Raw genomic sequence first — 15,240 nt, 5'->3', positions numbered from 1 at the left:
AATTATTTAGTTTCAGATAGATAATCCTAAAAGTATTAGTTGGAAGTTGTTAATATTTATTTTCAATGAAGTAAGGTCGAATATCTATTTGGAGACTACATTTGGTACAACCCTCCCGTGACCCATTACTGGCTCAGTTCAAACTGAATGGAAATTATCAATTTTACTGAAGGAGAGTACAGCACTTGTCCTCAGTGTCCCAATCGCTCTCCACTGAATCATTGTTTGCGCCCACAGGTAACAGGGAGTTGGAGGGCACAGGAGCACTCTTATCAAGTGAAAAATTGAGTGATGTCATTCAATCTTCACTCTGATTTGAGCTCATCACGCCTTCGACCCACCTACCATTCACTCTGTTCATTTACATTTCCTGGGTACTGGCAAGAATTGTATCCTGTGATCCCTTGAGACCTGCAGTGACTGAACAAAGAGCAAGCTGACTAAAATTTCAGCAGCTACCACCAAAATGGTTTTGTGTAAGGACAACTCCAACATGCCAATGTGTACTGGTGCTGAGTAGTGGCACCAGGCCACCCCACTCCCTGCTGCACCTGCAAGGCTAATTCATTCCCACCTGAAACCACAAACCTTTCCAGGTGCTTTCAGAAGATGGGGGTGCCAACAGGAAGGGGGTGGTTGGTGGATGTCCCTTCTAAGATCTCCCGTTTCTGGTTTCATGAATGGGTATAAGAGGATCTCACTATTCCAGCTAAAAGGTTATCGTGGGTTTATAGGATATCACCCCCACCTATTGAATGTATTAAACAACTCCAGACTGCCCATGCCTTCAATCCATGTCCTGTGTGCTCCCAGAATTACTGCCGTTCTCTCATATGCTGAATACTGAGCAATCTGCCCACCCATTGGGTAGAGAAGGAATTTCCTATGGATTATTTATCTATCTATATGTGTATATATCTTTCTGTTTAACTACCTTTAAGATATTAATCGCTTAGCCTGTCTTTGCCTCTATTTCCGTCTCTATAAATGTATCCATCCACCACCCTGTGTATCCTCCTAATTGTCTACCAATATTTGTCGGTGGATCTATTTGTTGTTGTCTGCCTATCAGTTCTGGGATTGGTTTCTGTGTATCTATCTTTCTGTCTCTCTGATGAGCTCTCTCAGTCTCTGTCTGTGTCATCACAAAACACACACACACACACACACCCCTACGAATGCTGCTAGCTTCAATTCTCACTCATGTCTTATCTTGCTCTGCGCAGTTCCGCCTTGGGCCTTGGCGGCCATTTTGATTGTCGCTGGCCTGCTCCTCCTGTGTTGCTGCTTCTGCATCTGCAAAAAATGCTGTGGAAAGAAGAAGAAAGGCAAGAAGGGAAAAGACAAGGTGAAAGCTCAAATCAACATGAAGGAAGTGAAAGACCTCGGCAAGAGCTACATCGACAAGGTGATTCTCTTCCTCTCTGTAACACGGTTGTTATTAATGGAAGTAATACCTTCTGTGGGTCACTTGTGCTGCCACCAGACACTTTCTGTGAAATAAGGCGGCCACGTACACATCTAAATATGGAGTATGAGGGGCATGTTAAAAAAAAGTCACATTTCAAGAGGGGGTTTGAACGTTGTATTTCTTTTCTGTTAGAATTTAGGAAACAGCCTCTGCATGAATGAAGTATTGTCCCCTGATTTTTGAATGACAAATCCAACAGAGACCAAAATGACACTGCCTTCAAAAGAGTCAAATGAAAGTCCTATCAGCTGCCAGTTGATAGGACTTCCAACCTCATTAAGAAGTCTGCCAACAGGTGAAATCAAAGGCTGAATTGCATTCCTTTTGAGCCTGTTTTGCTGCAAATATACACAAGATGTGTTAAAGAATTAACACTGGTCAGTGGAAATTTAAGAATGAATGGCGGCAAATTTGCTTTAACAGGGATAAACTCTTTTGGGATAATCCAGTGTATGTGTCTTCTTAGAGTAGACACACGGTATGCTGGAAGTTTGCCAGTATGGTGTAACCACTGTGCACAATACATAAGGGCCATTTGTGACTGAGCTATTCACCGCGGCCACACTAGAAGGGAGGAATCATTCGTCTCACAGTGCTGCAATCACCAGAATGCTACCTCAGGGTTGGACATAAACTTCTTCTAGTGGCCATTCTCCTATGTACACACTTTCTAGAGCTCTGTCCCTCCTAGCAATGGGTGTTGATTTGCCTTGAGAGCCATTTTTCATCGTGCACATTTATTTACATTGCAAGTTCCCTTTCTTAGCTCTGTATACTATTAAGAGGTGATTCATGGGTGTGAGGAACCAGAGGGCATCCTCACTTCTACTTCACTTGGATCCTCCTCTCAGGTGGCCAGAGAACGACCATTGCTCTTGGATCCCGACCCTGGGGTTGGAGACATGAGGGAGGATCACCTGGGTGAAGGGACCTTGGATAGTGGGGAGATGATGTCTTTGGGTGAGACATAGTATCCCCCTTTCCCTTGTCAGAATAAACCATACCCCCCCCATGCTGCCTTTGTAGGTTATTGTCAGTCATTCCCTTTGTTTTACTCACAAAATATCCAACATTTCCTTTAAAACTGGGACGAGGAGGAGGCGACTGGGAGTTATGCATACTCCCATTCTTTCATTGGTACTGAGACAAGGAAGAAGACTGTAGAGGAATACCAGTGCAACCGTCAGGCATGTCCATCTAACAGACGTAATTGTGGTCAGGCAATCGGAAGCAAGGACTTACACCTGCAACCATTTAGTAGGCCCCAGGTGCATAAAAGGAGAGACTGCCACAGGAAAAGAAAAAACCTGCCTGGAGGACAGGATGCAGCATAGAGACGTGGAGCAGGCTGGAGAGAGGCCAGTGGGGATTACACTGTATGCAGCGGGAGGGTGAAGGAGATGCTGGGGCCCAAGTGGGCCGTGAGAGGGTCAAGTCACCTGCAGTACCCCTGGTCTTGTGCCCACAGCCAGAGCAGTGGGACATTGAAGGTTCCCGAGCACTGCAGGCCGCCTGTAGCTTCCGTGAGGGAAGAAGACTCCTGAAGAAGCGGCTGCATACCGGTGAGTGGGAAACAGGAAGCACTCAGATTGTGGCGCTCTATGGGCTGCCAGCAGGCATATGTTAATGCCGCATGAAATTAAACCTATGACAAATGGTTTTGGAACCCAAACTGAGGGTTCTTGATTAACAAACAAGCTGCAAAGTGTTAGGAACACTTTTAAGAGTGCCGCCGGTACTATTGAATACTGAACTAAAGGAAAGATATCAAAAGCATACAAATACTTATGACAAAGTGAAGCGCAAGTGATGAACAAAGTGAAAAGCAAGTGATGAGCACTAATGAACAATGTGAAAGCAAGGTGGTGGGAAAAAGGTAAACACCACAGAGTGAGTTGTGTGGAAACCCCGTTGTAGCAAGGTCAAGAGACTGCCAAGGAGAATGTTAACCAATGATACAGATTCAGAGAGAGAGTACCTGTGTTGGCAAGAAATCCTGAAGAATACAGAAGCATAACAAAGTGCTAAGTGTTATCGGTTGCGTGACCTGTAATGGGTGGACTGTGTGGTCCGTCGACTGCACCTACACCGAGAGACCTCTGCGTGGAAAGAGTCAAGGAAAGCAAAGATAAAGAAGCTGCATTTTATAACAGGTTGCTGAAGTGAATGAGAAAGAGAGCAATATATGTGAACTGTTGAAAAGACTGGTTAATTACAAAGTTGAACTGAAACTGTTTTTGAAAGCCAAGAGATTTAAACTACTACTTGTGTGTTTTTAAGGTGAAGAGCTGACCTTGTGGGGAAGGAAACCCCAGGACTGTGTTGTCCTCTTGGGGAAGGGAACCCCAAAGCCTTTTGGAACTGTTTTGAACTTGGGGAGGGGAAGCTGGAAAGTAAGCAAGGAGCAGGAAGAAGCTCAGAACTGTATTTGGAACACAATTTCTTTTGTTGCTGACATCCTTAAACATTGTTTATCTTTAGTTGTGAGGGCAAGTATAGGTTTTGGACACAGACAGACTTTTAAGTTGAACGTAGTGACACAGACTATCCTTAGTTTCCTTAGGTAGGGAAATCCCACCTTAGAATAGGGCAAGTCAGGTCTTACTCCATCCTGACATATAAGAAAATAAACCATTTTATTTAGAGAATTGAATCTGTCGTTTGTGCCTTACTTCATGATGCCTTCGCATGGGGTAGGGTGCCTCCCCAAGCCAGCAGATAATGGGCCTGGGTGACCCAACTCTGCCCCAAAGATCTCAGTGAGTTAGTGTGGGCTGCAGGAGGCTTGAGTTTGGCAGTGGCTGGAGAATGGAGAGTTGTAGGAAGCAGCGCATAGGGGTATGGAGGATGTTGGAGATGTGGCAGCAGAGGAGAGATGGAGGAGGCGGTGAGAGCCGCGTGATTAAAGGAGGAAGTGGTAAGCTCAAGGGTGCAGGAGGAGGCGGTAACTTTGTGAGAAGAGAGTGGAAGTGAGGAGGAGGAGGCAGTAAGATAGCAGAGGAAAGAGGAGTTGGCAATATCAGTGGCCAAAAAAGGTACAGAGGAGGAAGTATTATACATTTATTATGATATGGTTCACAATAATAGAAACCTTTCAGAAGATGAATAAACGCTTACACCAAAAACTTAGTCTAGGTTTATCTACAATAGCAGTAGTACACAATAAAACACCAACACATTAATTGGGAGAAATACAAACACATTCATACCTAAAACATCCATTCATAAAAAATATATACAATTTAAATGTATTTCTGCTGGCATTAAAAGACGTTTTAAACAGCCAATAGTTCATATAACATTTGTTAAACTCGTGTTAAATTTAAAACTAGAGCGAGATCGCCAGGCTTAGCAACAGGGACTCCCCGGCGTTAATGTAGCCAGGCTTGATTGATGTATTGGGAGGAATCAATGTTCCTCAAGTCCCTAGTGGCGGCACTGCTAATTGAGGGGTGCTTAATCGATTCTGTAGAGCCATCAGACTTACACAACCTGAAAGTTCTTTTAGACCCCTGCAAACCTATTCCCGGGCCTAGGACTGCCAGTGTTGGTACCAAATGGCACTTAAATCCCATATATACTATACAGAGGTGGGGGTAACATCGAGTGGAGGTGGAAAAGGAAACATCAGATTGCAAAGGTTGAAAGGTGGAGCTAGAAGTGATAATATCAAGGAGAGGAGGCGTCAACCTGGGAGGGATGGCACCAAGAGTGGAAGCTGGTCGTTTTATAGTTGGCGACATCAGATGGTGGCAGGGGTGGACTGGGAGCAAAAAGAGGCCCCGGAAATAATTACTGGGAATCACAATAGGCCCCGGAAATAATTTTCAAGGTGGCCCCATATTACACATTTTCAACAAGCCCAAACCTTTTCCAATGAGAACATTTGGAAATACAACACAAAAGAGGCCCAGGGTGCAGAGGCCCACCGGGAAATCTCCAGACTTACCTGTAGGCCAGTCCACCCCTGGATGGTGGAAGATGCACAGGCCAGTAGGTGGCAGCAAGCAGAGAAGGACGGGATGACAATAGAAAGGAAAGACAGTGCAGCAGGGGAGGTGATGTGAACATCAGGACATAAGGGGAGGACTGAGGAAAAGGTAGAGAGCAGTCCCACAGGCAGACAGAGCGGGAGGGTTCTGGTGGACAAGGCCTGCCCTAGGCAGGACCGGACTGTGGCAGGAGGAGGAGCTATAATGGGCCAGGGAGGTTATATTGAGTTCGGAGAGATGAGTTGAAAAGATGCAGGAGTCCATGCATAAGGCTGACCTCAAGAGATGCCTCGCCAGCTCTCCCTGCCAGCTTTTCCTACTGACTCATCTGTTGACAAGGCTATGCGCCAGAGTGCATCCTGGGTACGGATCCCCAGAAATCCCACTACTCGACAGTCATTTGAAGGAGAGATCTAGAAACCCTCAAGCCCGCGACTCCCAACAGACGCCAAATGTGTGACAAAACCCCTTCTGAAATCCGGGGAAACTCAGGAGAACTCTATAGGTATCTTCCAGGGCGATGAGAACCAGGTAAACCAAGGAAGAAGAAGCACCCTAAAAACTTTGTTTGGGAAGATCCCGTTTATACATTCAGTTTTCTTGTTCTTGGAATTATTACCCTAAATAGAGGTGTCACAATCAAAATATTGTCTTGGCATCCTTCTTAGCCCCAAGTAACCCTGTGGCATTACCTACTTGGGAAACAAAGTGTTGTGTTATGGCACCTCCCCTCCCTTGGAGGTAATTCTGTGGTCCCCCCATCAGGAAATTCCGGCCTGTTTACTGCCCCGCTTTGCAGAAGTCTACCATCTAAAGCGCAAACACATACACATTGTTTGGGGGTTGGTGTCTCTTTGTGCATCTCATCCCTCGGACACATGCCTAAGGAATGGTCTTATTGTTCCAAGCCACCTCAGATGCTGTCTTTGTGGTGAGGAAAGCCCTGGTGTCAGAACGCTGCCCAGCGGGTTACGAACTAGTGTTTTAGAGTATGCCCAGGAGTTCCACCTGTGCATCACAGCCCCCCTTATGACTGCTGAACTAGGATGTACCCCATTGGACTTGAACCATTCTGGTAGACAGCTTTGGAACCTATCTATGTCCTGAAGAGATCCTCACATCCTTGTGGACAGTCTTTGCGCTGTCTACCTTTTGTTTGTGTCTTTTGTTTATTTCTGACAAAAGGCGCATGCAGGTTCACAGCATAAAACGACGTAGATATTACAAGAGTTCCTAATAGCAGATGCGCATTTCCATATAACAGGCACAGACAAGGTCAGATCAAAGTACAAAACCCTATATCAATCAATAACAATGTCCATTTTCTCAAAGGACTTATCAAAGCATCATACGTGTTCCATATATCCTTCATCTGAGCTTCCAGACCCAACTTGGTTACCCTATATACTGTATGTGGAAGTGAAACACTCTTGCAAACTACACAAGCCTGCACAACCCTATTCATTGCTCAGCTACCCATGATTGGCGTCAGCCAGCAATGATCAGCTTTCTTGGAAGATGATCAGAAAACCAAAAAATGCGTCTCATATTCCCTGCAAGTGGAGCATAAAAGGCAAAGAGCATCTCCTGTCGGCTTGCATCGTAAGTTGAATGATGCTAAGCGTGAAATTGCTAATCGAAACTGTAGCAAAAAAGTCCTTGTTTGCGCCCTTTCCAAACAGAATTCATAACCCTCAATTTACATATGGGCTCAGTAATGTAGTTAGTAGTTAAGAACTTTGTTTCAGCAAAGGAGCCATAAAAATAAATAATGAAATAAATAAAGAACATCAAGTACATGAATATATGAATAGCCCAGTGCATATAGAATCGTAAAAACAACAATATTATAAAGAAAAGCATTTTTAAAATGTTTTTTATTCATTGGTTATTTGTACTGTGCCTATACAGCAGAAGCGTGTTTTAAGGCGCATCAAGACAAGGGGGGGAGGGTGTACAAGGAAGAAAAAAACAAAACAATAGCTTTCCTACTAGGTCGTGAGACAATTCGGAACATGCAAGTGCAGTAACAGAAATGAGAGGAGAGGGGGAGGAGGGGGAACGTAGGAAGGAGAGGAACAGGGAAGAGGACAAAACAATAACATGCCGACTAAGTCATGCAACGATTCGCAACGTGCAAGTGCAGTAACAGAAATGAGGGGAGAGAGGGAGGGTGACTAATGGATGTAGATGTAATGCTCTGTGGGAGGGAGGAGGGCACATTAAGTGCAGTGAGCAGATTCAACACAGTGCAGGCTGGAATATGAAGTACTATTGGGGTGGGGCATAGTTTGGAAAAGCCTCTCATCATGGTAAAGGGGCTACATCAAATATGCAGGTCATCAGGCAAACAGAAGCATACGTGACAACAGATAATAAAGTCTGGAAAAGTCACACCTCATGGTACGAGGGGCTACATCAGGCAAACAGAAAACAAACAGATCTCTTTCTCGTAGAGATCATGTCTAGATCATGTCTCAGTGTCCAGACAGAAACTGCATTGGCTACCTGTGAAACAGGATATTATGTATACAATTCTTTCACTGACTTATAAATGTTAAAACTCCGATGTGCCTCAGTGTCTGTCCGATCGGCTATCCGCTTGTAGAGTTGGCCGTTCACTGCACTCCTATGACCATTCTAAACTCGCACAACCTAAATTCAAACTCACTGGGTTCGGTGGCACTATGTTTGACGTTCAGGCCCCTATAGTCTGGTATGAGCTTCCTACCCACCTGAGCCAGGCCAACTCCATTTCCGACTTCAAGAAGGGAGCGAAACCCATTTATTCAAGCATTACCCCAACTCATTGTTATGATGGCCCTCTTTTCTTCATTCGTAGGGTTCTTCTTTTTTCGGTTTGTCCGTCTCGTTTGGTTTTCTGTGGGCTTTGAGGCCCATGAGCCCAAGTCAATCAAATCAAGCATAGGTGACAACAGTCAATAAAAGAAAGTCTGGAAAAGCCGTGCCTCAAGGTACGAGGGGCTACATCAGGCAAATAGAAACCATAGGTGACAAAAGTTAGTACGTGCAAGTCTGGAAAAGCCGTGCCTCAAGGTACGGGGGGCTACATCAGACAAGCAGATACAGGAGTGACAAAAAATGTGTAATTGCAAAGTTGGCAGGACCGCGTGGAGGCAGGAACAACCACAGTTATTAAGGCAAGCAGGAGTGGCAGCGCGAGGAGGCAAGGTAAGATAAACGCAAGTAAAGCTGCAGGTAAGGCATAGTACAAATGCAGCATAGAACGGTACAGTTGAATTGATTGTGGGTGAAGGCAAACAGTAGCAGAATGCAAACATAAATGTCAGGATTAATTTGAGTTGAGAGAAGTGCAGCAATTTCCGTAGGAGCAGCGCCTATGGGATGTGACCAGAACGAAGGAGGAGGTCACCGGAGGTAAAGTCCAGGGATGATAGAAGGAGGGAGTGAAGTGGAATATGGGCAAGGCAGTGATAAGCAGAGTCAAGGCGGAAGGGGTGGCCAATGGAGAGGAATAAGATCTAAGGTTCTAATGCCATAATAATGACTGGGCGAATGCTGGAATCACCCGGGCACGCGTACATAAAGTGTTCTACAGATCCGTAGAAACCTTCACAGAAGGGACAGCAGACTTTCCCGGTTCTACACCACAGATTAGTTAAAGGTGACAATGGCAAGATGTTCAACCTGAATTTCATGCAAAGACACTCGCAACTGGTGATTTTTAATCTGCCATGTTATTCTCGCACCCCCACGACAATGTCTTCTCAACGTAGCGTCGGCCTGAAGATAATCATTTAGTATGAGGGCCCAATCTCTAAATGCAGCTTTGATAATCGAGCCATCATTACCTGATATCGCCAAGGGTCAAGTCAGAAACATTCAAGGTTCAGAGAGTGGAGCAGTGACCTAATATAGGCAAACCAGGGCAGTCTGCTGGCTCCCTCACAGTTCATCAGATCAATAGGTGCCTCCCGGTAATTCCCCAATTCGTGGCAAAGTAATGGTTAAGTAATGACATTGAATAGTGCCAGGCTTTCTCTTCATGGTTTGATTCCAAATATACCATTATTTAAATCCCAATAGTATTGGTTCTTCAGAGTTTGAACACAATGGGGCAGGATTATACTAGAGGTCTTTGATGTTGATACGCCTAAGTAGCTCCTTCACAGACTTAAACTGAAGAAACTGCTTTACCCCACTAATGGCCAATATATCGACTCGTGGTGCCCTGTAACTCCCAAGCCATACTGCGATCCAAGTCTTTTCCTAGTAGATCAATACTTTCAGTTGGATATTATTAGCTCTTCCTGGATAACCCATGTATTATAATATTGTAAGGGTACTACTGGGTAAAAGATCTTTCAGAAAGGTAGTTTCTTTTACAAATTAAAAAGCAGGATTATTGGCTCCCCCATAATTCTACGCCCCATATGCCCTGGTGGGTAAAGCCCCCCTCTTATAAACCTTTCTGATGGGAATACTAACCTTGCTTCCAAAGAGTGCATTAAAAAATCCTACCACCCCGCCATGTCTTGCATGGGTAATTGCACCTTTGTCAACTTGGTCTGTCCATCTTCCATTGCATCCAACCCTGACCCCAAGAAAATAAAAACTATTAACATGTTTAAACTATTGACCAGCCAAAAAAAAACTTAAATAATGTTTTGTTTGTAGGTGGCAAAATATCCATTTGATTTTACCCAATAGTATTATCAGACCTTTGTTTTTACAAATATCATGAAAATGATCAAGTCATCGTTGAGAACCAAATGGGCTTTGAGGGATCAGTTTTGCATCACCAGCAAAGAGGGGTGCACCCACCTAGCTTTTCCCAAAAAGGGGTCACCGGTATCTAGTTCAGTGGCACTGGTAGCAAGAACACATTATACAGCTTGAAAAGAGTAGGGGTGCACAGACACAACCGTGTCTTACTCTTTGGTTGCTGGGAAAGTCCTGGTCACCTCGCCTCTCAACTCCCATTGGGTTTCAGCTATATTATCAGTATAAGGTTCACGTATTGCAGCCAACAATTATGGGGCACCCCAAGTTCTTTCATTGTGGTCCACAAAAGATGGCATTAGATGAAAAGCAGATTTCAGATCCACAATCACTAAATCCAGACTCTGCTTTCCTGACATATTTCTGAAACAGGAGATGAAACCGAACAAAATGGACCTGTCAGGGAGCCTCCCCTCTGAAGGGCCGCTTGGAATTAGAAAGACAATTCTTGGCTGCACATCACTTTAAAATGGCGATTTTATTTGTGCTGGTTGCACGAGCTGTGCAAATCATCCCTTTTTGTGGGCAGACGGAGCGATGCAGAGACACTTTACTCAATCTACAGCGACTCATACAGTGAGTTCAAGAACTACAGCCATGACATTGAGGTTCAAAGGGTCCCAAAGAAATAGCAAGAGACCAAGGAGATGACGCGTGAAAGGCGCTCTGCACTGAACATCCGCCTCTTTCTCAAGGAATTTTGCATCGACCTCCAGGAAAACTGCTACAATCGTCTTACTTAATCGTAAAGACTTGATTGAAACCTTAACCACCCATGCCGAGTTAACATTGATACCAGCCACAGTTGTCCGAATACTGGAATAATTCAAGCTCTTCTTCAAGATTTTTGGAATTTGGTGGATTGTCCCTGAGCCACATTTTGTGGTCCTTGATCCTTTGGAGCATATGACATTGGGAGCCAGTGGTAATATTATCAATTATTTCTCCTGATGAAGACGTTATTTCAATCACTTCATAAAACATCGAAACCAGTAGAGAAGAACATCTGGGGATGGAATGTATCATTTATTGTTGAACATTCCGCCTCCGTGGAATAGAGCACATTCTCTGGTTAATGATTGTGCTGATACACATTACATGTGGATAAAATGAAATATTAAAGACTCTGTGGGGCTAATTTATGAAATGCTACCACTTAGGAATTGTACTAAATGTTTTAGTTCAAAAGTGTTTACTGTGGTTGAATGAGGCTGATTGATTTGTGTTGCAAATGATGGTGTGATTGTTGATGAATGATGGTGATGTTAGAATTGTATTATCTGGTGTCTTATGCTCTCCTGCAATGGTAGTGTAATTTCATATGTGTGCATTAATGAATGATTAATTCTTTTTTGTAAATGATGCATCTTAAAAATTTAATTTTTGATACCTTTAAAACTAAGAAAGAACCTCTGGATAAATTCGTTCAGTATACTGTGCACATCACTGTCCTGCATGTACAAGAAGGGGTTTCCAATAGACTTTAGACAGTGGATCAAGCACATAGATTGAGCGACAGTTTGAGGGTTCCCCCCATCGCCCTTTCATGGATTAGTATAATTATAGCCCCTTGCCAACTATTTAGGAACTCCAGTTTTTAGGTAATTCCAGTAAAGGGTTTTGTAAGAAATGGTATCAAGATGGCCGCTTCTGACATGAACAGTTCTGCTGGGAATACATCGGGCCCTGCTTATTTATTTGATTTCTGTGCATCAAGCGCATTAACAATGTCCACAAGAGAAAACAATATGCCGTTTGGAAGCTCTGGCAATTGATTCCAAATTATAACATTGGCTAAATGCCTCACTGTAGGTTCAATGCTTTCCTGGCATATAGGAATCAGTGATAACTATGCCCTTCACCCTCAATTATGCCGCTATTGTTTGGCTTAACTGCAACACTTGCACCCATAGCCCCAGTGTGCCAAAAGGCTTGCTGGTCTTTTGTTTCGACTTCCATTTTCAAAAGCCTCTGATGATACTCTCTATATTGCTGCTGTTTTTTATGTTAATCATCATAAAACTGCATAGCTAAGTGCAACCCTTGTTCCTGTGAGGGATATGTGGAGACATGCCTCGTAATAGCATCATGTGTCCAAGCACATGAAGAAGGCCATGCCCCCAGGAGGCAGACACTGAAGTCATTGGACCAGAATAGCACCAATCCGGACATGGCTGATCTCTTCAGGCCGCATCCCAGGAGCCTCTGGGTCTCAGCAGAAGTGAGCCAATGGGGCCCCTCTTAGTTTTATGGATAACAAACTCAAGTCGTGGAGACAGGAGGCAAAGAACTGCTCTAAGGTGGTAGAAGACAGTAGGATGAAGAAGACACATACTGCATGTTACTGCCCACATGGCGGAGGGGACTATAACAGTGACAGACTTGAAGCAATGATGAGTCAGATTTGCTTTCCTCAGCCTTCATCTTCTCTTCCTCCCTTTCGTCCTTCTTCTCTTCGTCCAACCCCCTCCCTCCCTTGATTGCTTCATCCGTCACTTCATTACCCCTCAATCTATCCTTTCCGATCTCCTGCCTCTTCTTCTCTCTCCACTCACCTCCATCCTTCCTCACAACCCTCTCGCTTTCTGCTCTACCCTTCCTTTCCTTCTCGCCCTTTCTAGCCTATTGTTCCCTATGAGTAGACAAAAACACAACTGCTGGGGCGCCCTTCTGTTGTCAAAGGGCTTTACAGTCGCTTGCCCGACTGTGTAAGGTTGAGCAGTGGAGGGTGTGTCTTTTTGCTGGGACAAGCGGCACAAAACAAACAATTCTCTTTTCCCCTCTTCTTCCTGATGCATACCTATGCCAAGAGCCCCCATTCTGACACCCTAGTGCCCCCATCTCCCTCTCTCTGTATGTCCCCTTATTTCAACCACTCTATATTTTTCCCTTCCCATCCCGCGCTCTTTCATTTCACGCCACTCTCAGAATACAACACAACATAGTAGACCAGGTGCACTTGCAGGGTGTACCTTCCCCTCATGGATTACCTTGGCCCTATAGACAGGTGGCTGGTGGGTATTGTTACCCAACTCATTGGTACTCCTGTTGTGGATCCGAGAAGGATGATTGGCTCCTACTCTCTTTCCCACCCCTTCCTCATGGTCTAGTGTCCACTCATGTGCATATCTCTCTCACATCCGGGTCACACACTCTTCCTTCTCTATTTCTCTTTCCTGCTCACCTATCACCCTCTGCATTCGCTGGCTTTCCCCTCCTACCATATGACCCTCTCTATCTTTCCCTTTCCTATAAACAACTCCACCTTCCTACCAGTCTCTTCTTCAATCGTCTTCTCTCTCTGTCCCTCTCTTTTTCTCTCACATCTTCCTCTGTCCCTCTAATAGCTCCCCCTCTTTATTCCCCTCTTTCCTTTTCTTCTGTCTTACCATCCCTATCAGCCTGGCTACTTCTATCTCTTTAACATCACCCTCCTAGATACCTTGTCCTACTCTCCATTTATGTGAACTGATCAGGCACTTCCCCCACCAATTGCCCTCTCTTAACAAATCCGCTCTTCCCTCTCCCATGTATCATCCCCCTTCCTCGCCTTCTTGGTACCTCCCCCATCAGGACCGTTGCTTACCTGCTGTTTTCATCAGTCCGCTCTCTCTTCTTTGTGTCCGCCAGGTTCAGCCAGATGTGGAGGATCTGGACCCAAGTTTGTTGGGCGATGGGAAAGAAGACAAAGAGCAGGAGAAGCTGGGAAAACTGCAATACTCGCTGGACTACGACTTCACCAACGGCCAGGTACTGCAAAATGGCTGCCCGGCCTTTACCTGTGGGAAAGGGCTGTGCAGGTGGGAGGGGGATCAATGTTTGGTCGGGTATGGTAGCAAACATGGATGCCCACCCTTGCCTGCTAGAGGAGAATGGTAATAAGGGCTCAAAGTTGGTTTGCTCATTGTTGGTTCCAGTACACAAAAATATGGCCACCAATGTGGCAGTCAGTGGAAGGGGAGATACGAATGGTGGATGGTACTAAGGGGTTAATGTTGATTTGCATATGGTAGCAAAAACAGCGGCCGAGCTGATGGGAAGGTTGGTGCGTAAGGGTCAGCAATGGTAGACAATACTGGTACCGGACTATAACCAGCAGGAGGCGTGTGCATGGTGCATAAGATTGTTGGGTTGGTATTGCAACACCAAAAGTCCACCCAGGACACTAAGGGGTCAACGTTGGGTTATGTCTGATATGTGACTGACTGTCCCAGACCAGTCGAACATTCAGAGTCAAGAAGTCACCTGAATGTCCCTGTTAGGTAGCCTGCCTATGCTTGTGAGCACAGTGCATGATTGGCAACTTTCCTAGTGTGCATCGACAGACAATCGTCTACGGGATGACAACATCACGAAGATTGCCAACATGGACAGGCCGTCTCACCAGAGGTAACATCGTCTTGATCAGACAGCATCCCCTGTCAATGTATTGTGATTCACTGTGGTGGTCAGGGTTAACAAATGCCCGCTGGGACTGGCATCAGAGCAAACTCCACTGGCAGCGGAGATATCACAATGAACCACCCCATGTTAACCGGGCGCCCCCTTCCAACCCAAAAACGATCATTGTTCCATGGGGCGGCTTCAGAAGCAATGATGTATACCTTTCAAAAATGACAAAAAGGGGTTTCAAACTTGACAACTCTGCACACCCACATTAATTATGCACAACATGTTTCGGGATCTCGTCCCTTTTCCAAGTGATCAGAAATTGAAAAACAAATAATACCTTCAACAACAAAGTGACGGCATTGAACAAAACACATTTTTAATTAAAAAAACGAAACGTACTCCTAGCACAAAAATGCACTAGATTATACCCACAGTCACAGTGGGACTAAACACCTGGAAAACATCCGTCCTTTCACATTCCTCTCTACTGGAGGTAACAGATAACGCACTCTCACTGCTCGTGCGCGGTCATCCTGTCAAACTGAAACTAAGCCTGATATCAGAAATCATTCTACAACATGTCCAGAGGCACACCATTTCAATATCACCAACTCCACCATT

General features: G+C 44.9%; 1 protein-coding gene and 1 long non-coding RNA gene across 3 annotated transcripts in view; one reads left to right on the top strand and one right to left on the bottom strand.

Annotated features, from left to right (window-relative positions):
- The window catches only part of SYT5 (synaptotagmin 5), a 482,978-nt gene that overhangs the window by 362,026 nt on the left and 105,712 nt on the right, over positions 1 to 15,240 (top strand). For both annotated transcript variants that reach the window (XM_069638084.1, XM_069638075.1), the window contains 2 exons: positions 1,227 to 1,408; positions 13,858 to 13,977. In XM_069638084.1, coding sequence (XP_069494185.1) covers positions 1,227 to 1,408; positions 13,858 to 13,977 — 302 coding nt within the window. The remainder of the gene's footprint in view (positions 1 to 1,226; positions 1,409 to 13,857; positions 13,978 to 15,240) is intronic.
- LOC138527073 (uncharacterized) overlaps positions 1 to 15,240 on the bottom strand; it is a 60,872-nt gene that overhangs the window by 5,470 nt on the left and 40,162 nt on the right. The window contains exon 2 of the long non-coding RNA XR_011283809.1: positions 1,202 to 1,308. This is a non-coding gene — a long non-coding RNA (uncharacterized lncRNA). The remainder of the gene's footprint in view (positions 1 to 1,201; positions 1,309 to 15,240) is intronic.

Source organism: Ambystoma mexicanum, chromosome 1q, assembly GCF_040938575.1.
Source record: "Ambystoma mexicanum isolate Mex_15411 chromosome 1q, UKY_AmexF1_1, whole genome shotgun sequence".
NCBI lineage: Eukaryota > Metazoa > Chordata > Amphibia > Caudata > Ambystomatidae > Ambystoma > Ambystoma mexicanum.
The sequence above is the reverse complement of the archived record's forward strand: the minus strand, read 5'-3'. Positions and strand labels throughout refer to the sequence as shown.